Genomic DNA, 23,200 nt, shown 5'->3' with positions numbered 1-23,200 from the left:
GTCCTGTCTATCACAAGATCTAAGGTAGATAATAATATCACAGATAATGTCATTGATATTCCATTAGTATTGAGATGAATTCGACGCAGTGTTGAGCGAAGTATGATCGGAATAACTTATGGTTCCGCCGTACATAATAACTTGTAAGCTTTTGTAAGTAAGAAGGTAGTAGCTGATTGTATTGCGTAAATACGCGATCGTGACTCGTATCATGTCTCCTTATCTATCTATTTGAGGAAGTCAAGACAATCAAAAGGAAGTCAAATTAAACGAAAGAAGACGCCTTGATAACGTTCCAGAATTTTCTTTAGGTACTTAGGGGGCAATATATATTGGGTCGAAATGGTAATTGGGGAGGGAACGCCCCGCACAGCCCCCGCGCTAACCCAGTGCAGGCGAGCGCGGGTGACATGCGGGTGTGCAGGGCGTCGCCCCGCCTCATACCCCGATTGGCATCTCACCCTGTCGCGGACTATACACCCACATTGCACTAGACACTTATGTTGTGACTTGCAGTACAATATACGTGTTGTCAGAAGTTAGTTATGGCCGGACAGACGGTGACATCAGGCCGTGACTGCATCTCTAGCAATGCTGGGCGGATTGTCTGAACTCATCTATATACAGACTGTTTCAAAACTGTCCTGTATGCCTCTCTTATCGAGAGCAGAGATTATATTATTAATATATAATCTCTGTCGAGAGTGACATTTTTGTTCCGTTTGCCGTGGAGGCCCTGGAGTCTTAGTGCTAAAAAAAATTACGAGACATTTCACCGCGATTAATAGCCTCATCTGGTGACAGAACGGCTGGCTTATTTTTTGCGCAACGGATCAGCCTGGCTGTCCAGCGCGGCGGAAATGCAGCGGGTGTAGTGTTCGACAGTGTAGGTAGGTATATGTGTGGTGTTGCATGGTGGTGGTGCGTATCGTATTGCTTGCTTGGTGGCTTACTTTTCCTGCATGTTTAGCAGTAGGAGGGCTGCATGCTGCATAGGTACCTATTGCACCATACAGATTTTTCTGTTAAAAAAAAAATATAGTAAATTAAACTTATGGTTCATAGAACTTCCGCAAAGTAACGCATGCTTCAATGGATAACAACATTAGGTAGGTCTCATTTTAATTTTTTACACTTTCTCAATCACATATTCATAATGTCAGAGTGCATAGCAGAACAAGGTTTTCAAAAAAAACTGACTGCTGTTTACACTGCATCTTTTTCAGCCCGCACATTAAAGCACATAAAATGTGCCTTTCGATTTTTTAAGAATTTTATGTAGGTGAGATGTCTTTCCAGTGACAGTTGCGCCTTCAAGACGAATCTAATGACGTATTATTTATCAAAATTGGTCGAGCTGTTAAGTAGTTAAGAGCGGACATATGAACGGACATACATACAGGTCATATACCTCCCTCCTTTTGGGCTTCGCAGTGGGCTAAAATAAGATAAAAACTACATTCATGCTGTATATAACAAGGCGGGGTTTATTCGCCGGCGAGTGTTTAGAGGTTGGATGACATCAAATCCGAGACTGACGTTGATCGTCTCGGATTTATGTAATAAGCACTTGGCAGACGGTTGTTGCAGTTGAGATTAGATTTAGAATTATTAGTAAAAAAAGTTGTAAACTAAAACACGACTGCGATCGTCTTAATAAACGCTGAAATAAGTTTAGTAGGTAGGTACTTATATGTATAAAAATTGTTTTTCTACAGAAACTCAGATCAGGCGATCGCCTGATTTATTTTAATGTTGTAGTAAGTATATTTATATTTATGAACTCAAAATTTTCTCCTCTTTCATTTGACACCCCACTCGATAAGATAGCAAAAAAAAAACTTTTTGAGACCCCCACTTTTTTGGATGCAACATTCGCAATATAGATTTTGTTCGTTTAAAATGTAACCTATGTCACCCGGGCCATAATAACGAGTCGATTGACACCTATTGCAACAAAATCGGCTCAGTAGTTTAGGCGCTACGGTGGAACACACATAAATAAAACATAAATACATACATAGACTGCTAAAATCATAAACCCTTCCTTTTGACTTTGCCGCAGTCTAAAAAGCAGCACTGGATGCCACGTTGCTAAATTGAAATTTAGTTTATGCGCCCTTAAAAATCGCTAATCTATAAGTAGTATGCCCTAGTTTTGAGGGTGTAGCTCAATCTACTTTTCTAAGCACTAGGTAAGTATCTACCTATTAATATTAAAATATTTAAATACTTATACAAGAGTAAACACTGTAGGAATACCTATAGGTAGTGTATACTGATCAGCATCTTTGTCTTATGTTTGCAATACACAAACAGATGTACAAGGTCGTCCGGACACGTTCTTGTTATTATATGATAGTGCTATGTTGTATCTACCTATATTATACCACCATGTGTGGCATAGATATGGCATTCAAAGCACATAAAGCACATAAACTATTTTATTACCTATTGAGATCATAAATCGTTTTGTGGCTTGGTATTTACGACATCCATCACGCTGGCCAAGTGCAGATTGGCAGGCACCACACCTTTGAGAACATTATGGAGAACTCTCAGGCATGCAGGTTTCCTCACGATGTTTTTCTTCACCCCCTCCCCAACCCAACCCCCAAACTTATATCCAAAATCTTGATGGCTCCATTTCTTTAATCCTTCCTTGGGTCCTTAGGATCAATCCTACCAAAGGAAATCTCTTGTGTCCAAAACGCCATATTTTACACTTTTTCATAGTGTAGGTACTACAGTAATTACTACACATATTATAAATGCGAAAGTGTGTTTGTTTGTTGGTTTGTCCTTCAAATACTTCGCAACGGAGCAACGGATTGACGTGAATTTTTGCACGGGTATAGTGTGGTATAGTTAAAGACCCTGGAGAGTGACATAGGCTACTTTTTATCTCGGAAAATTTAAGAGTTCCCACGGGATTTTAAAAACCGAAATCCATGCGGATGAAGTCCGAAGCTAGTCGGTATTGATTAAATATAATTCCGAAAAGTTGTGTTGTGTTGTGTTGTATGTGTTCCCGGGTCAAACCCTGACCTCCCGGTCTTAATCATTCTATCACTATAGGCTATCACTGATGGCAACCCCACCTGTATCTGAAAAAGATCCACCTTATCTGAACTTACATAACAGCAAGCAAACAAACATTGTAGCGTGAACATTAGCGAGACGGCTACAAACTCGTAAACATTAGAAAATTCACAACTCGTCCTATTACAAGTTACAACCTCTAGTCACGTCTCCATCCCAACACGAGAGTGTTAAACACTTTCTATTCTTAAATCTCGTGTTGAGCAAAACACTGAAAAAGATTCATCATTCATTTTCGTGTATGATAAGAGAAGAGATTCGTCAGATCCGTTTTATTCTGATAGATAGGTATAAGTACCTATAGTTATTCAGTTTTTCTTCCGTATCAGAAGTGAAATCTACTTTGAAGTAGGTATATTTTTATCTTAGCGCTAATCTCAATAAAAACAATGGAAAAATATGAATTTCCTTACCATAATTTTATTTTAATGTTAAGTATTTTTCTTTAGTTTGTTTAATCTGAGAGCGATTCTTTTTTTAGGGTTCCGTACCTCAAAAGGAAAAACGGAACCCTTATAGGATCATAACAGGAAACCTACAGGGTACTTCCCGTTGACCTAGAATCATGAAATTTGGCAGGTAGGTAGATCTTATAGGAAAAAATCTGAAAACCGTGAATTTAGGGTTAGATCACACAAAAAAAAAAAATTGTGGTCATGAACTAATAATTAGTATTTTCAACTTTCGAAGTGAGTGACTATATCAAGTGGGGTATCATATGAAAGGTCTTCACCCGTACATTCTAAAACAGATTTTTATTTATTTTTATGCATAATAGTTTTTGAATTATCGTGCAAAATGTCGAAAAAATACGACTGTAGTACGGAACCCTCATTGCGCGAGCCTGACTCGCACTTGGCCGGTTTTTTTTAATATTATAGTCCAGCGCTTGGCTGCAATTAGATCTGGTGGCAAGTGATGATGCAGCCTAAGATGGAGCGCGCTTGCCTAGAAGATGCCTATTCACTCTTGACTAAGATTCGGGAAAGTCTTATAATTTTTAGCTATTAAGTAATTAGTACTTAGCTTATAACTTTTATTGCACTTAATAGGTAGGTATCTTACCTTTAAACAATTAACGTCGCATTGCAGCATAATTTAAATTTTGCTTCACTTGTGTTCACTAACGGAAATATACCTACATATAGTTCCAACTGCCAACACAACAAACGCGGTAATCAAAACAAAACGAATGTGACTGGATCGAGATGAGATAGCAAGGCCGCGTGATTCTGATAACACAATCACATGGAGAAACCGGGAGACGTCATGTCACTGGGAGACAGTTTATACAAATTGACGAGATAAATGTAGGCTGGTAACATCGCAGATACCTACCTAAAGTAAAGTGAAATGACTCTAATAATAGTATTAGATAAATAGAGAATAGTAACATCGCATGGTTCGATCTCGGGCACGCATCTCTAACTTTTGGGCGTAAGTATTGTGCGTTTTATGTAATGACTTATGAAGTCATAGGTTTTATGTAATACTAGCGACTCGCCCCGGCTTCGCACGGGTAGCTTATTACAATTTTCGTAGGGATCTCTAATTTTTAGATAAAATATACTTACCCTATGCCACTCAGGAATAATGTAGCTTTCAACTGGTGAAAGAGTTTTCAAAATCGGTTCAGTAGTTCCAGAGATTACCCCCTACAAACAAACTTACAAACTTTACCTCTTTATAAGTATAGTTGAACGGTGAAGGAAAATATCGTGCATTGCATCGTGAAGAAACCTGTATGCACTTGAGTTCTCCACAATCAAAATTGGTTAACTACATAGTTAAACGAATGGACCGGAAAAGCTACCAGACAGACAGATAGTACATGTAGCAGAGACAACTCATAGACAAGTGACCAATTGTCAATGTCGTACGTAGGTGTCACCTGACATGTGTCAACGTCAATTGATAGACTTTCACTTGTAAGACTTGGCCAGAGCCGTGCACACTAGCTCATTGTATTAATATTAATTACTAAGTTAATCCGAGTGGAAATATTAAAATAAACCCTGATAATTTAAAGAAACATTATTTTATTTAATACAACATTACATGGCGCAGCCGTTTTCGAACAAAACATCAGATTAAAACGGATTGTAAGTTTGGACTGAACATCAAGACAATGGCCGACGGGGCAACGACCACGATGCAAGGCGACATGTGTGGTGTCGAATTTAAGATGCCGCGAGGAATAGATCTGGAAGATTTGGATACGTGCTGGCAGCAGTGGCAAAAATTCAAGGATTCGTTTAAGATATTTATGCTGGCGGCGGGTTTTGAGAAGTTGTCTGAACCAAGAAAAGCAGCATTATTATTAAATTGCATTGGATCTTCAGCCCTGGAACTATACCTCAACGTATTAAAAAAAGAAGATAAACCGAAATTAGAGGAAGTTATCAAGTTATTCGACGAATATTTCAAGCCGAAAAGTAATGAAGTAATGGCAAGTTACAATTTTAATAGAAGAGTACAACAAGACGGAGAAAATTTTGACACATTTTACTCAGACTTAAGAAAACTGGCAGACAGCAGTAACTTTGGTCAACAAAAGGACAGGATGTTACGGGACAGACTCGTCATCGGCGTGAAACAGACACGAGTGCAACAAAAATTATTAGAAATTAAGGACCTCACACTGGACAAGGCACTGGACATATGTCGATCAGCGGAGCTGTCCAGTCAGCAACTTATGGTGCTACACAGCTCGGAGGTGAAAGCGGTGGCAGCAGCAAGCACAACCCGGCAGCTGACTACCCCGGCGAGCAACAATAGCAAAGCTAAGTATAGTAGGCCCCATAATAATAGTAATACTAAGAAAAATTGTCAAAATAATTATAAAAATAACTTGAATAAAAACAATTATCAGTGTAAAAAGTGTAATAAGGTACATGGTCCTAGGCAGTGTCCAGCCTTTGGAAAAACTTGTTTAAAATGTGGAAAATTAAATCATTTTAGTATAGGATGTATGTCTAAGAATCAAAAGCTTGATAATATTAATAACATTCATGATTTATGACTAGTATACTCAATAGATTTTACTAAAAATGAATGGAATACGTTGTTGCAAGTTGAAAATAAGAGGGTCTGTTTTAAGTGTGACACGGGGGCCCAAATAAATGTTTTGAGTTTGCGGGACCTTAAAAAAATTGTCGATGATGAGACAAAAATAAAAATGTCTGAGACAAAAACCTTAATAGAAGTCTTTGGTGGAGGAAAATTATTTCCTATAGGAAAGTTCACATTAAAAGTATATTCTAATAATAATATTAATAACAATGAGTGGTTCAACACTGAGTTTTTAATTATTAATGAACCGGTTAGACCGATCCTAGGACTAGGCTCTTTGGTAAAGCTTAGGCTCTTAAATACTAATAATAATATTAATACACTTACAAGTTGCACTAATACTAATATGAAAATGAGTAAAGACTCAATTGTTAATATGAATAACGAACTGTTTCAGGGAGTCGGGGAGTTTAAGAGCTCACTGCAGCTACGCATTCAACCTGGCGTGGAGCCTGTGGTGCGACCCCCACGGCGAGTGCCTAACGCACTGAAGGATCGCCTTGCGGACAAGTTGGAAGCTCTGGTGAAGCACAAAGTCATCGCGAAGGTCGATCACCCTAAAAGTTTTGTAAGCAACTTGGTTATTATAGAAAAGAAAGATGGTTCACTTAGAATTTGTTTAGATCCTAAAGATCTTAATAAAGTATTAATAAGAGAACATCATTTGATTCCCACCATTGATGAAATTATAACTAAACTTTGTAATAAAAAGTATTTTTCAGTGCTAGATTTATCCGATGGTTTTTATAATATTAAACTTTCAGAAGATTCGAATGATTTATGTACATTTAATAGTCCATTTGGTTGTTATAAGTTCCTAAGAATGCCATTTGGTTTATCAGTAGCACCGGAAATTTTCCAAAAATATAGTGAAACAGCCTTTGGAGATATTCCAGGCGTGATAGTGTACTGTGACGATTTGTTAATATGTGGTGAAACTGAACAAGAGCATGATGCAATATTAAAAAAGGTTTTTGAACGGGCTAGAGAACATAATGTTCGCTTTAATAAGAATAAATTTCAATATAAATTAAAAGAAGTGAAGTATTTTGGCCATATTTTTTCTGAGAAAGGTATGCAAATAGACCCAGAGCGGGTAAGTGCAATTATTAATATGAAAAGTCCCAATAATAAAAAAGAGTTACAGATTTTCCTTGGCATGGTCAATTATTTAAGAAAATTTATACCTAACTTGGCTGATATTGCATCAACGCTTCAGTTATTATTAAAGAAAGATGTTGAGTGGTTATGGACGGAAGTTCATGAAAATGTTTATAATAATATTAAAATTAAATTAAGCCAAGCGCCCATTTTACAGAATTTTAACAGTAAATTGCCTATAACGATTCAGTGTGACGCATCAAAGAGTGGTCTCGGATGCTGTTTACTTCAAAATGGTAAACCAGTTTGCTTTGCTTCAAGAAGTTTAACACCTGCAGAATGTAATTTTTCCCAAATTGAAAAAGAATTGTTAAGTATAGTATGGGCAACTAAGAAATTTCATTATTATATCTATGGTCATAAGATTACCGTAGTTAATGATCATAAACCATTAGAAAGTTTATTAAAAAAGCATTTACATGAGGTACCGTCTCCTAGACTACAGAGATTAAAGTTAAAGTTATTAAAATATAATTTTGAATTTAAATATTTACAAGGTAAACAAATGTACATAGCAGATTTGTTATCAAGGTCGTATCAGGAGTGTAATGATACAGATGATTCTTATATGTATGAAGTCATACACTGTATAGGGTTAGCACAGAAATTAGAATGCACAGAAGAACAAAAATTAGTATTAATCTCAGAAAGTTCTAAAGATGAAGAGTTATTAAAAATAATTGAATTTATACAGAATGGTTGGCCGGACAAAATTTCTCATATTCCAGATGTAATAAGAAGTTATCATAAATTAAGAGCTGAACTTAGTGTGGACGATAATTTAGTCTTCTATAATGATAGGTTAATAGTACCGAAGAGTTTAAGATTGAATGTCATTAAAACTTTACATGAAGGGCATGTAGGTATGTCAAAAATGAAGCAGACAGCTAGAAGGTTGTATTACTGGCCTTATATGGACTCTCACATTGAAGAGTATGTTAAGAAATGCTTTCCTTGTCAAACGCATCATAATAGTAATGTTAAAGAGCCGTTATTATCACATCAAGTTCCCAACCTTCCATTTTTAAAATTAGGTATAGATATCATGGACTTTAGAAGGAAAAGTTATTTAGTAGTATATGACTATTATTCTAAATGGTTAGAGATAAAATACATATCCAGTAAAACTGCTACAAGTGTAATTAATACATTAAAAGATATTTTTAGTACTCATGGAATACCTGCAGAAATAATATCTGACCATGTTCCATTTGATTCGAGGGAATGTAAAGAGTTTGCACATAATTGGGGATTTAAATTTACTTATACTAGTCCAAGATATGCCCAAGCGAATGGTATGGCTGAAAGAGGGGTACAAATTGCGAAGAAAATGCTAACAAAATGCCACGAAGATAGAACTGATGTAAGGCTAGCATTATTACAATATCGGGCTTCTCCCGTTTCTGGTACAAATTTTTCCCCCAGTCAGCTACTAATGAATAGAAATTTAAAAACTAAGTTGATTGTTAGCTCACAATACCTAACACCTAAGTTAAATCAGAATGTAACTCAACAGTTTAAAGATGTACAAACTAGAAATATAAAAAATTATAATAAGACAAGTCGATTTAAAAGTAAGTTTACTGTAGGGCAAAAAGTTTGGTTCAAAAAAGAGCCAAGTAAGAATATTTGGTCAGAAGGCGAAATTGTTAGATATAATGGATATAGAGCATATGTAATAATAGACAAAAATAATGTACAATATAGTAGAACCTCGTTTCATATTCGACCGGCGGCGTAGACTTTGTGTTTCAATCAGACAGGCTGTCCATCGCTGGTTGAATGGGTAGTTTAAAGGTTTGTACGCACCTGAGCGGCGCGGCGCGGCGCTTCAGCGAGCTGCACGTCGCGGCACAGAGCTTCAAAATATCATTTCTATCATTTTGTATGGCGCATATCGCACTAGAGCGGCGCTGCACAGCGCTTCACCACGCTTCACCGCGCGTTGCCGCGCGTCACATCTGGAGAGAATATTTTGAAGCGCAGCGAAGCGACGCGCAGTGCAGTGACGCTAGTGCGACATACCCAGCGGCGCGGCGCGGCGCTTCAGTATGCGTACGTCGCTCGAATAAGATACACGCGCATCTTGTTAGGTATTTAAAGTACAGGCAAGAATCGGCAAGATAGACCTCAAAATAAATAACGTAGGTTTAATTTTTGGCACATGACGTGTTCCTCATGCGCTTAGAAGTATATCCTCAAAGGTCCCAACCCCTAGGATGTCGGCTTCCCCCCTTCCCAGTGTCTAAATGTATAAATGTCTCTCCGAGCGTTATGAGAAAACATCAATGGTAAAAATAATCCTGATTAAATAACTATAATATATTATGTACATATTATACCTACCTACTTCATCTAGGTAGAATTAATAGTTTCGGAAATATGCCTACCTATTGTTGTACTTGTGTTTATATTATACTAGCTTATGCCCGCGACGTCGTCCGCGTGGACTACACAAATCTCGAACCCCTATTTTAGGGTTCCGTACCTCAAAAGGAAAAACGGAACTCTTATAGGATCACTTTGTTGTCTGTCTGTCTGTCTGTCTGTCTGTCCGTCTGTCAAGAAACCTACAGGGTACTTCCCGTTGACCTAGAATCATGAAATTTGGCAGGTAGGTAGATCTTATTGCTGACATTTGGGGAAAAATCTGAAAACCGTGAATTTAGGGTTAGATCACACAAAAAAAATTAAATTGTGGTCATGAACTAATAATTAGTATTTTCAACTTTCGAAGTGAGTGACTATACCAAGTGGGGTATCATATGAAAGGTCTTCACCTGTACATTCTAAAACAGATTTTTATTTATTTTTATGCATCATATTTTTTGAATTATCGTGCAAAATGTCGAAAAAATACGACTGTAGTACGGAACCCTCAATGCGCGAGCCTGACTCGCACTTGGCCGGTTTTTTCTCTTCGATAATTCGTTCTTCTTCTGCACAACAAAGAAATAATAATCAAATCCTCTTCACTGTCGCTCATCTTGCGACGTTGTTGCTCGTACGCGAACGGGTATAAAAGTGACGCGCAAGTGACGCGAGGTGCCGCGTACTGAAGTTGTAGTGCGGTAGGCACCGTCGAGCGGCCTGAGGTGACTCGTTCTGCAGTCGGACTGAAGCGCCGCGCCGCGCCGCTCAGGTGCGTACGAACCTTTAGAGTCAATAATTGTAGTAAATTTAAGAAGTGTGGCACAATAATATTATAAAATTAATTAAGTAATAATTATGTAAATTGTAAAATTAAAAGGGGATGATATAGTTATGTAAAATTAAAAGGGGATGATATATGTAAGTAATTTTTCAAAATTGTAACTGGATGATTATGTAGATATTTTTTTTAAAAAAATAAAAGGGGATGATGTAGCAGAGACAACTCATAGACAAGTGACCAATTGTCAATGTCGTACGTAGGTGTCACCTGACATGTGTCAACGTCAATTGATAGACTTTCACTTGTAAGACTTGGCCAGAGCCGTGCACACTAGCTCATTGTATTAATATTAATTACTAAGTTAATCCGAGTGGAAATATTAAAATAAACCCTGATAATTTAAAGAAACATTATTTTATTTAATACAACATTACAGTACACATTCGCATATTTTATAATTATTAGTATGCAATGTATCAAGTTAGCTAAAACAATAAAGAAGCCAGAATCAAACCTTGGGAGACTCCTAATCTCACGGAAGCGAGAAAAAAGCAGACTAGCTATTCCTCTATATAGGGGAAAGTTAGAACAGGATATTGATAATAATTGCTCCCCCTACTTAGAAAGCTATAAATTATGACACTGACGAGTCATCGTGTCGTTATCTACGTCCATGCGTCGTCAAAGTGAAAATCCCGGATGAAAACACTTCCTGTCATTAGAAAAGACAGAATCGCTTGTGGATTGTGAGCTGGCAAAACCTCCCTTACAATAAGTAAGGGAGGTTTTGCACTTTGTAAGAGTATATTTGAATAAAAACTTATCTATCCTATCCTATAACTATGCTGGCTTATTTTTAACCGACTTCAAAAAAGGAGGTTCTCAATTCGTCGGAATCTTTTTTTTTATGTATGTTCCCCGATTACTCGAAGACGCCTGGACCGATTTTGAAAATTCTTTTTTTGTTTGAAAGGGTATACTTCAAAGGTAGTCCCATTTAAATTTGGTGAAGATCTGATGACCATCTTCGAAGATAGATAATGGGGAACTCCTCAACGGATAAGAGTAAATTGCTCGCGATCAGCTTAGTAAACAGTAGATTTTTAACCATGCATAGCATATTTTAATACCATGGTCCATGGGGCAACTGAACATTGTGAAATAAAAAAAAATTGCAAAAAATTTTTAGGCCAGTGATGCAACCGTTGAGAATTTGTGAAAATACCTAAAAAAGCACTAGAATATTAGAATTAGAATTGAATTTATTGATCTGAGGTTGGTGCGGAGTTAGCAAAATCAAACTTCCCACGGGATTTTTAAAAATCTTTATCCACGCGACCACGCGGATGACATCGTGGACATTATCTAGTGCAATGCAAATAGGGATAAGGCTAGCGCTAGACATACAAATACTAGCTTGATCATGATCAACCCATCACCGGCTCACTGCAGAGCACGGGTCTCCTCTCAGAGTGAGAAGGGTTTGGCCATAGTCTGGCCATGTGCGGATTGGTAGACTTCACACACCTTTGAGTACATTATAGAGAACTCTCAGGCATGCAGGTTTCCTCACGATGTTTTCCTTCACCGTTAAAGCGAGTGAGAAAAGTTAGAGGAGCGTGTCCGGGATCGAACCCCCGACCTCCGATTAGAAGGCGGACGTCCTAACCACTAGGCTATCACAGCTACTAATATATTATACTAGCTTACGTAATTAATAAACATACTTACAAGTTACAGTACTTTAGTAAATTTTTCGTAAGTTAATCATGTAAACTACTTAGAAAAACTTACAGGTGTACTCATCCGCGGCTTTAAATAAATGCTCAACAGTTTACACTGTGACATCGTGATAGCAATCAATCACATAGAAACCAAGCAATTAGCTCAACAGCACGACGATCAAAGTGAAACGCTTCCGGCCATTAGCTCAACTGTTTCTACCTCCTATGGAAGCGCGGGATGACGCCACTGATCGCTTAATATGTGATAACAATCGATAGTCTCTCAATAAAAACAGCTCAGACTAAACAGCTCACAGCAAGAGCGGTGATAGCCTTAGCACGTCAGCCTCCCATTCGGCAAGGCGGGTGTCGTTCCCGGGCAAGCACCTTTATAGTTTTTCGGAATTTTGAGCGTTTTAAGCAATTTATTTTTTTAAAATTCAGATACAAAAAAAGCTGTGATAGCCTAGTGGTTAGGAGGTCTGCCTTCTAATCGGAGGTCGGGGGTTCGATCCCGGGCACGCACCTCTAACTTTACGGAGTTATGTGCGTTTTAAATAATTAAATATCACTTGCTTTAACGGTGAAGGAAAACATCGTGAGGAAACCTGCATGCCTGAGAGTTCTCCATAATGTTCTCAAAGGTGTGTGAAGTCTACCAATCCGCACATGGCCAGCGTGGTAGACTAAGGCCAAAACCCTTCTCTCTGAAAGGAGACCCGTGCTCTGTAGTGAGCCGGCGATGGGTTGATAATGATGATGATGATGATTCAGATACAAGTCAGCCCTTGACTGCAATCTCACCTGGTGGTAAGTGATGATGCAGTCTAAGATGGAAGCGGGCTAACGTGGAGCATAGTTTTTGATTTATCGTGCAAAATGTCGAAAAAATACGACTGTAGTACGGAACCCTCGTTGCGCGAGCCTGACTCGCACTTGGCCAGTTTCTTCCTTTTAAGGTACGGAACCCTAAAAAGAACAAGTATCACTACAGAATAATATAATAATCACCTCAAATGATACCCATAGATAGGTAGACTAGATAATAGACTTGTTTACACCTTGCTCCCCGATGTTCCTGTTTTCACACAAGCCTGAGTGCTTTTACTAGTAATTACAACTCACCTGCCGTGGCCCACATGCATGCAAATGCAAGGAGCTCGCGCATTTTAACTAGGCGTCCTAACTAGCAGTTAGGCATAGGCACTTTAACGGAATCGCTAGGCTATCTAGCATTCCAGTCCAGCTGTTTATCATAGGTTTATGCCAAATTTACAGTTACCTTTAATAGCAGTTTAGTTGGATTCCTACGTTAATTACCGAACTAATCGCTGTATAATTTTCTAGGTTGTCCTCTAATCTTTTGCTGTTAGGTATTATTTTTAGTTATTATATAAGAGATCTATGAGTATACCTCAAACCTATGAAGCTTCCTCTCTGGTCCTACTCTATTACGTCAAACGAACAAAGAATTAAAAGAATCGAAAAGAACATAAATATTTATCACACACGTTAGTTCTAAACATAGTCCTGCAGTCAACCAGATTCTATTCAACTGTTACCTAGTACTTTAGTAGGTATAATGGCACAAAACTATATAAGGCAAAATCGCATTTGAAAGTAATTGCCATGACATAAATATCTCGATTTAAGTATTCTATTGTTAAATTTTTATTATACTTATAAGTTATAACTCTCAGCAATATTGATTACTATAACTAGTCGTAAATAAAAGCACAAAGCAATTTTTTTTTCTTTTTACAATAACAATACAACGCGTTTACGCAAGAAACCCACATTTTGAAAAATCTCACGTGAAATTGGGGGATGGGGGAGGGGGTTGAATAAAATCTCACGACATCTCACCAGGGGGGGAGCGAGGGACAGAAAATTCAAAAAAACATCTCACGTAATTTATGGATGTCCCCTAAGGGTTCCTTTTTTTCCTTTTGAGGTTGGTACGGAATTCAAAAAAAAAGTAACGAATCATGTATAATTTATAATATTTCTTATAATAATTGAAAATATTACAATAAAACTGTATAATAGTGTTGTATAATTTATGTTATATTAGAGATGGCGTCACATAGTGTTATACAAGCTAGCTCCGGTTGTGTCGGTTGCCCCAGCCGCGGCGGTGGTCGTCCTTGTACTCGTCCATGCGCCGCTGGCGCGCCATCTCCTCCTCGTCCTCGTCCTCATAGAGACGCTCCTGGGAAACATAAAAATAATTATTAGTACGTGGAAACCTATACATAGTATAAAATAAAGTCGCTTCCCGCTGTCTGTATGTATGTATGTATGTATGAAGGCGTAGATCTTTTAAACTACGCAACGGATTTCAATGCGGTTTTCACCAATAGATAGAGTGAGTCAAGACGAAGGTTTATAGGCAGAGGCGGATTTGCAGTCTTGGCCGCTCTAGGCCCCAGGCAGAGCCGCCCCTTTCCCAGCTCTCATCATATTAAAGACTAGCTTATGCTCGCGACTTCATCCGCGTGGACTACAAAATTTCAAAGCCCTATTTCACCCCCTTAGGAGTGGAATTTTCAAAAATCCTTTCTTAGCGGATGTCTACGTTATAATAGCTATCTGCATGACAAATTTCAGCCCGATCCGTCCAGTAGTTTGAGCTGTGCGTTGATAGATCAGTCAGTCAGTCAGTCATTCAGTCAGTCAGTCACCTTTTCCTTTTATATATTTAGATAAAGTCGCTTCCCGCTGTCTGTATGTATGTATGTATGTATGAACGCGTAGATCTTTTAAACTACGCAACGGATTTTAATGCGGTTTTCACCAATAGATAGAGTGAGTCAAGACGAAGGTTTATAGGTATAGTTTAATATTGGTTTGTGTTAATTTGTTGAATAGCATAAGCTAGTTTTCAAAATATAAATGTACCTTTCTGATTTGTTCGGCTTCATCCGGGTCTGCGTCTGCAGTTTGTATGGTCGCGTGTGGTATGTTGCTGCCAGCTGCTGGAAACCTGGAACAAAGTCAAAGTCAAAGTCAAAGTCAAATGATTTATTCAAAATAGGTAATAAATTACTCTTTTTGATAGTTCAGATGTTGGATTTGTAAGATATAGTGGTGATAATTATTACGCAAACTTAAAACTAAAGCTCCAAGGGTTCCAAACGCGCCCAGGTCTGAGAAGATCCCACAATAACAAACTCTTTTTATTATCACCACTTTACAAAACTATTTAAACTTATTAGAACTATCACATAGCCGTTAAGCAACTCATTCCCAAGCTTGCTTATCATTTAAATAATCCTTTACATTGTAATAGGATTTTTCAAATATGTTGAACTAGCTCTTTAGTATCTACATTGCACCCATGCGAAGCCGGGGCGGGTCGCTAGTAATAAATAAAAGAAAGCGCGCTTTAGGGGGTGAAACTCCAGCTGAAAACACAATCACCCAGTGCACTGACTTCCCCGCGCCGTACACCAGAAAATAGACGGCATTAGCGTGAACAACCTAAGCTATGCCGATGACATGGTGTTGTTGGGTCCCACGGCTGGTTCAATCAGGGAGTTACTTCTAACCTGCCAGGAATATGCTACTAGACATGGTCTGATGTACAACGTGACCAAAAGTCAGTACATGATCTTTAAGGCTCCTCGTAAGCAGGTGACATATGAGCCAAAAATTATGCTGAACGGCGCTACACTCACACGTGTGCAACAATTTAAATACCTGGGTCACTATGTTACGGAGGACCTTAAAGATCATGTCGACATCGAGAGAGAGAGAAGGGCCCTGGCAGTCAGGTGTAATATGCTGGCCCGCAGGTTCACCCGATTTAGTAAAGAGGCAAAAATAACGCTCTTCAAGGCTTACTGCCAAAACTTCTACTCGGGTAGCCTGTGGGTCAACTATTCGAAAAAGGCCATAGACACCTTAAGGGTGCAGTATAACAATGGGTTCAGGATGTTGTTGGGCTTGCCGCGGTTCTGTTCAGCGTCTGGAATGTTCGCAGATGAACAGACTGATGACTTCTTTGCAGTAATGCGGAAGAAGTCATCATCACTGCTGACAAGGCTGCGCTCAAGTACCAACTGCATCCTGAGCATGTTTGCGAGCAAAATGGACTCACCAATGCTTGAACACTTTGTTCAAGTGTTGGTGAGGCCACATTTGTAAATGTAAATAATAAAATTAAAATTAAAAACTGTCTTTTTCCCACAATTTTATTATTAGTTACTAACATTAGTTTTTAAGTAAATCTGTCTACTAACAAATTGAGCCATAGATGCTTTTAATAAAAAGATTTTATTTATTTATTTATTTAAAATAAGCTATGCTGCGAGCACATATAACATTATGGCCAGTTCCATGCTAGGATTGATACTATTTTGTATGATGACGACCTCCCTGGCGCAGTGGTAAGCGCTGTGGTCTTATTAGTGGGAGGTCCCAGGTTCGATTCCTGGCAGGGATTTGGAATTTTATAATTTTTTTAATTTCTAGTCTGGTGGTAGGCCTCGGCCGTGGCCAGTTACCACCCTACCGGCAAAGGCGTGCCGCCAAGCGATTTAGCGTTCCGGTACGATGCCGTGTAGAAACCAAAGGTGTATGGGTTTAATAAAAACTGCCATACTCCTTTCAGGTTAGCCCGCTCCCACCTTAGACTGCATCGTCACTTACCATCAGGTGAGATTGCAGTCAAGGGCTAACTTGTACCTAATAAAATAAAATAAACCGGCCAAGTGCGAGTCAGGCTCGCGCAATGAGGGTTCCGTACTACAGTCGTATTTTTTCGACATTTTGCAGGATAATTCAAAAACTACAAAATGATACATAAAAATAAATAAAAATCTGTTTTAGAATGCACAGATGAAGACCTTTCATATGATACCCCACTTGATATAGTTATCTTACTTAGAAAATTTAAAATACTAATTATTAGTTCATGACCACAATTTAATTTTTTTTGTGTGATCTAACCCTAAATTCACGGTTTTCAGATTTTTCCCAAATATCAGCTATAAGATCTACCTACCTGCCAAATTTCATGATTCTAGGTCAACGGGAAGTACCCTGTAGCCTGTAGGTTTCTTGACAGAATGACGGACAGAGAGACAGACAGACAGACAGACAACAAAGTGATCCTATAAGGGTTCCGTTTTTCCTTTTGAGGTACGGAACCCTAATTTAAAAAAAATAGAATATCCTTACACGCCGTCCCGAACTCGCTTGTCGTAGAACTCCTCGACGGTCATAGTTGGCAGGGACGGGTAGCCCGCGCCATATACAGCCTTCTGTACCGCGTCGCGGGTAATGATCACCGGCTTCAATGGCGGCGCGCGCTCGCGCTTCTCTGGCTTGTGTTCTGATAAAAATTAAAAAACAAAGTTATATATGTACTAGCTTATGGTCGCGACTTCATCCGCGTAGACTACACAAACTTCAAACCCCTAATTCACCCCTTAGGGGTTGGTTAGTCACAATAGCTATCTGCATGCTAAATTTCAGCCAGTACCGTCCAGTAGTTTGAGCTGTGCGTTGATAGATCAGTCAGTCAGTCACCTTTTCCTTATATATATTTAGATGTAGCCTGTAGGGCCTAATGCATGAGTTATAGGTTCCTGCGGTAAAGGAGCGGTGCGGGAGGGGTGTGATGACGTGACGCGAGAGCTCAGTGATTCGTCAACTTGTGACAACTGTCTTGCCTTAACCGAATCCTTTCATGAGAAAGACACTTTTGGTTGGCTAAGTGGGTATTTTCCTACTTTTGAATTTGATAAATATTATTAATTTATTATAAACTAGGATAAAAATAATGACGTGCGCTGAAACAAATATTAAAATCCAACAAAGATTTACAAAGTCACAGGCATTTTAATTTTGGAGTGGGAGGGTCTTCTATCCCTTTCTCGTAAAACGAAAATTTATATGAAACCGCACGAAGCTACTATGGCATTAGTACGGTGCAGTGTGACGTCAAAATGCTATATCGCTATCTCTGTCTAATCAGAAATATTTAAATGCTTGTCGGGTCATCGGGGTATGAGGCCGAGGGACGCCCCGCACACCCGCACGTCACCCGCGTTCGCCTGCACCGGGATAGCGCGGAGGTTGTGCACCGTGCTGGTGTGCGGACCGTTCCCTCCTCGACTGCCATCTCGACCTGTCGCGTACTATACCTTGTTAGACGAATTTTAGTTTTCAACTAGCTTATGCTCGCGACTTCATCCGCTTGGACTACACAAATTTCAAACCCCTATTCCACCCCCTTAGGGGTTGAATTTTCAAAAATCCTTCCTTAGCAGATGCCCTACGTCTTAATAGCTATCTGCATGCCAAATTTCAGCCCGATCCATCCAGTAGTTTGAGCTGTGCGATGATAGACAGCCAGGCAGCCAGTCAACTTTTCCTTTTATATATTTAGATTTGACAGTAAGATAGAATATAAAATAAACAGAAGCGCGAGTGCTGAGAGCGCAGTTTTTTATTTTAACACAAAAATTTACAGCTCTGAAGTTGAACTGGTAACATCGTCATAGTCAAATTGGGTAGTTGACTAGATCAAAAATAAATTATTTCTCAGTGATTATTAAATAGAGGGTCTTCCAAAATACGTAAAATCCACGTCCTTTGTTGGTTTTAACCATTTTAAATTATCGATTAAACTAACAAAAGCACGTCAAATGATTGTGACGTCACACACCGGTATTCCATAGAATCTCGCATACTAAGCGCGCGTTTTGACGTTTGATAAAAAGTTACTGATTTGACTAGTAGTCAAATACCGTATTTAAACCTCTAAAATAGAAAAGATACTGACCTCCAGCATTTTTGGCCATGTACTCCAGAATAGGCTTCTCCTGCTCTATGCTGCTCAGCTCGTCTAAGGCCTGGTTCACATAGTTGAGCAGCAGGGTGACGAAGTACTGCCTCTTGGTGTCATCGTCAGCCGTGGGGGACGCCATGGCCGCGGACAGTGTGGACAGCTTCTCTTTCAGCTCTTTCATCTCCTTGTACCTTTTGATTTTAGCTTGTCTTGAGAAGACCTGATGAAGATGGAAACTTCGACATACAAGAAATGTTGTATAGAAGCAAGCGTTACTTTGCGGAAGTCCATGATATACAATGAACCAAAAGCTTAATCCATACTAATATTATAAATGCAAAAGTGTGTCTGTCAGTCTGTGTCTGTCTGCTAGCTTTTCACGGCCCATCCATTCAACCGATTTTGAGGAAGTTTGGTACAGAGATAGCTTGGATCCCGGGGAAGTTAGTTAGTAAGGGGGTTTACGATATTATAAATGCGAAAGTGCGTTTTTTGTTTGTTGGTTTGTCCTTCAATCACGTCGCAACAGTCCAACGGATTGATGTGATTTTTGGCATGGGTATACATAAAGACATAATTAAACAAAATTCACATAAAACATAATTCACACAGACAAAGTCGCTGGCATCAGCTAGTTATAATATAATTACCATGTTGGCAATCTTTGCTTGTTCAGTCTGCTGGCGGCTGATGCTGTCGCTGCTGCTGGGCTGCGGCACCTCCACATCTGTCACCCCGTAGTCCTTGCACCTCTGTAGGAAATCCCTGCAAAATGTTATCAGGAAATCAGCACCACATAAACTCCTTTTCTACAATAATTATTATTATTATCAGTTACTAGCTACAGTCTTTTTTTTAAAAAAAGAAAAAGGGGTAGACCCCTAGATAGAGTAATAAAGGTAGATTGAAGTACTGTGTAACCGCGTATGAGATAGCGATAGCATGACGTAACGATGAATAACACGACAATTATTACCATTGTTTAGTAGTCAATATTTGTATTAACCGCTCAACAATATTTGTATTAAACGTTTTTTATGTGAAAACAAGTAAATAACTAACAAAAAATACAATTACGCCACGAATTCTCAAAGTTTGTTTTGCAACTAAAGTTGCATTCCTTGTATGTTTTCTTGAAAAAAACCAGTTACACGATAAGGGACAAAAAATAGGTTAGCTGCATCTCTGTTTATCACATTAGTAACTTTATCTGTGCTCTCTTTTTAGTGTGAATGAGAAAGCAAACGTTCCTGTATCTACCTTTATTACTCTCATCTATGGGTAGACCAGTACAAAGATGGGTTGATGATATCTGAGAAATAGCAGGCGCCACATGGTCTAGAACTGCTGGCGACACAAATCTATGGAGGGAATTGGAGAAGGCCTTTGTCAAAAAGTGGCAAACAGACGAATTGTAGATTATCAAGGCAGTACAAGACTTAATAAATAGGTAATATGATAGAAATTATTAAGTGTTAGAAATAAGTTAGTTTAGAAATAATCTTGTACCTATTATTTGTGACTTTTTGAGAAGAATTTAGGGCATAGTCTACCATGCTGGCCAAGTGTGGATTGGCAGACTTCACACACCTTTTTAGGAACATTATGGAGAAATCTCAGGCATGCAGGTTTCCTAGCGATGTTTACCATCACTGTTCGAGCAAGGGATATTTAATTGCTTAAAATGTACATAGTCCCAAAAATTTCAAGGTTGAGGATTTACCTGCAACCTCTGGAATAGGAGTATTATTTAAAAACCATGTGAATGAAGTTACAGGCATCATCTAGTGAAATTTAATCCAATCAGTAGTTTAATTATTACTTCATCATCATCATCATCAACCGATAGACGTCCACTGCTGGACATAGGTCTCTTGTAGGGACTTCCACACACCAGGGAAGAGCAAGAGCGCCGCCTGGATCCAGCGGCACCCAGCGACTCGTCTGATGTCATCCGTGCACCTAGTGAGGGGTCTTCTAACACTGCGTCTTCCGGTGCGAGGTCGCCATTCCAGCACCTTGGGACCCCAACCTAAATTATTACTTACTTAAAATATATCTCGGCAACATGTATAACATCTTTCCGTGGCTGTCCGCACAGCTTCAGGCTAAGGGTGCCCAGTAAGGCTGGCAGGAGAAGGTACTGCAGGGTCTCTGTGGGCAACTCCTCCAGGTCCTCATTCTTACTGAACATGCCCGATAGGGATACTAGGTTGGTCAATTTCTCAAATTTTGCTATTGTTGCTTTTATGGACATCTGAAATATAAAAAAAACTTAAAATAAGGGATAAAGTGCCTTTTTTTGTATGTGGGTGTACACATAGTACTAACTTGTAGTTAGCATTTGACTGCAATCTCACCTGGTGGTAAGTCAAAGTCAAAGTCAAACAATTTAACTATTCAAAATAGGTAACAATGGCGCCGATTCTGTTGTCTTTCTCTAAACTAAATTTAAAGTAACTGCATATTTTTCTTTCTAATATTGCTAAAACGCGACGGAACATGAATTTTACATTTAAAGACTCTAAATTTTAGTGCACGCTACAAATTTAAACTATAGGCTCGCGACTGGCAGCTGAAATTACGCGGTTTGACGGCTCGAAATTAAATTTAACCCTGTCAAACTGTGTCTGTCTTTTTCATATTACATTAGTAAGAAGAGGATGCAAATACTCTTAAATATAGTAGTGCTCAGAATCAGTACCTACCATTGTACACTTTTTGATTGTCAATAAGTTGGGTAAGTGATGATGCAATCTAATGTGGTAGAAGGCCAACTTGCAAGGGGTATAGCAAATTTATTAAACCCATCCCCCATATCGGTTTCTACACAGCATCGTAAAATAAAATTCAGAGAAATTTAATTGAATGGATAAGGTAAAAGGTTGTACTTATTTTTATCAGTTATAGCCATAGGTTATAGGTGTTTAACAAGACAACAATTTTAATACTTGGACTACTTATTAATTAGTAGTAGTCTATTAGTATATTAGTAGTAGTAGATTAATTAGTAGTCCAAATATTCTTAGTAGTATACTACACAAAGAGCAAAAAGGAAAAAAAACTGCTGAGTTATTTGTTGGCTTTTCTCAGGATCTTCATTCGGAACCAGTGGTAGAGTCACAGACATTAGGCATAGCATAAGATACACTAGTTGTCCTACATGAAATAAATAAATTTTGGTTTACTAAAACTTGGACGACCATCAGTCACCAAAAAAGATCATGACATCACAGCCTAGTATGCTCGGAGACCTATAGATAGGCCAAAGATGTGTTATATAGACAGATTTGACCGGGATGCAAAAGTCATCGCATTGATAAACTGGAACAGTTAACGCACAGGAAATCGAATGGACTGGGCCCACAAAGGGTGATGATATCGTCAGTCAAATAGAACCCCTTTCTTTATAATCTGCAGAAGACATATTCATGAAAAGGTATTGCAAATTTAAAATATAAGCCGTACCTGCACCGCATCACTGTTGGTTGCTTCGTTGCCGTTATCAATCTTATCGAACATCTGCATGGCTTGATCGAACAGGGTTTTTAACGATTCTTCGTCTTTGGATGGACTAGCTTCATTTAGTGCCATGGTTTTTAGGAAGATTTTTTAAGAAACAAAACCCGAAAATTATTACCTTCGAAATTCACAACAAAATTGTTTTTTTTTTCGTCAATGTTTTTGTTTTTGACAGTGACATCACAGACCCTAATAGAAGCATAGAACTTAGAAGTGACATCATGGAATTGATTGACCTTGGCATTGACAGATAATGCGGTCATACCGTAGATAGAGTAATAAAGCTAGATAAAGAAACGTTTGCTTTCTCATTCACACTAAAAAGAGAGCACAGATTAAGTTACTAATGTGATAAACAGAGACGCAGCGAACCTATTTTTTGTACCTTATCGTGTAACTGACTTTTTTCAAGAATACACACAACGAATACAACTTTAGTTGCAAAACAAACTTTGAGAATTCGTGGCGTCATTGTATTCCTCATTAGTTATTCACTTGTTTTCACATAAAAAAACGTTTAATATAAATATTGTTGATCGGTTAATACAAATATTGACTACTAAACAATGGTAATAATTGTCGTTTTATTCATCGTTACGTCGTGCTATCGCTATCTCATACGCGGTTACATAGTACTTTAATCTAGCTTTTTAACCGACTTCAAAA

The 23,200-nt window shown here is 38.5% G+C and overlaps 1 protein-coding gene across 1 annotated transcript; it reads right to left on the bottom strand.

The window, feature by feature from the left end:
• Positions 1-14,199: 14,199 nt before the first annotated feature.
• Positions 14,200-22,720, bottom strand: Tap42 (immunoglobulin binding protein Tap42). Its single transcript, XM_034975337.2, has 7 exons — positions 22,481-22,720; positions 21,061-21,269; positions 19,663-19,777; positions 19,007-19,232; positions 17,398-17,551; positions 15,115-15,199; positions 14,200-14,425 (listed from the first exon to the last, which is right to left on the bottom strand). The coding sequence occupies exons 1-7, from the start codon at positions 22,604-22,606 to the stop codon at positions 14,315-14,317; spliced, it is 1,026 nt and encodes a 341-aa protein (XP_034831228.1). The 5' UTR covers positions 22,607-22,720; the 3' UTR covers positions 14,200-14,314.
• Positions 22,721-23,200: the final 480 nt, after the last annotated feature.

This window comes from Maniola hyperantus, chromosome 2 (assembly GCF_902806685.2).
Source record: "Maniola hyperantus chromosome 2, iAphHyp1.2, whole genome shotgun sequence".
Classification (NCBI taxonomy): Eukaryota; Metazoa; Arthropoda; class Insecta; order Lepidoptera; family Nymphalidae; genus Maniola; species Maniola hyperantus.
Note: the sequence above shows the minus strand (reverse complement) of the source record. Positions and strands in the feature narration are given on the sequence as shown.

Coding starts and splice junctions, on each gene's coding strand:
- Tap42 (XM_034975337.2), bottom strand. CDS start 22,606: ATGGCACTAAATGAAGCTAGTCCATCCAAAGACGAAGAATCGTTAAAA. Junction 17,552..19,006: donor CATGGCCAAAAATGCTGGAG/GTCAGTATCTTT, acceptor AATTTTTATCAG/AACACAAGCCAGAGAAGCGC. Junction 15,200..17,397: donor AAGCGAGTTCGGGACGGCGT/GTAAGGATATTC, acceptor ACTTTGTTCCAG/GTTTCCAGCAGCTGGCAGCA.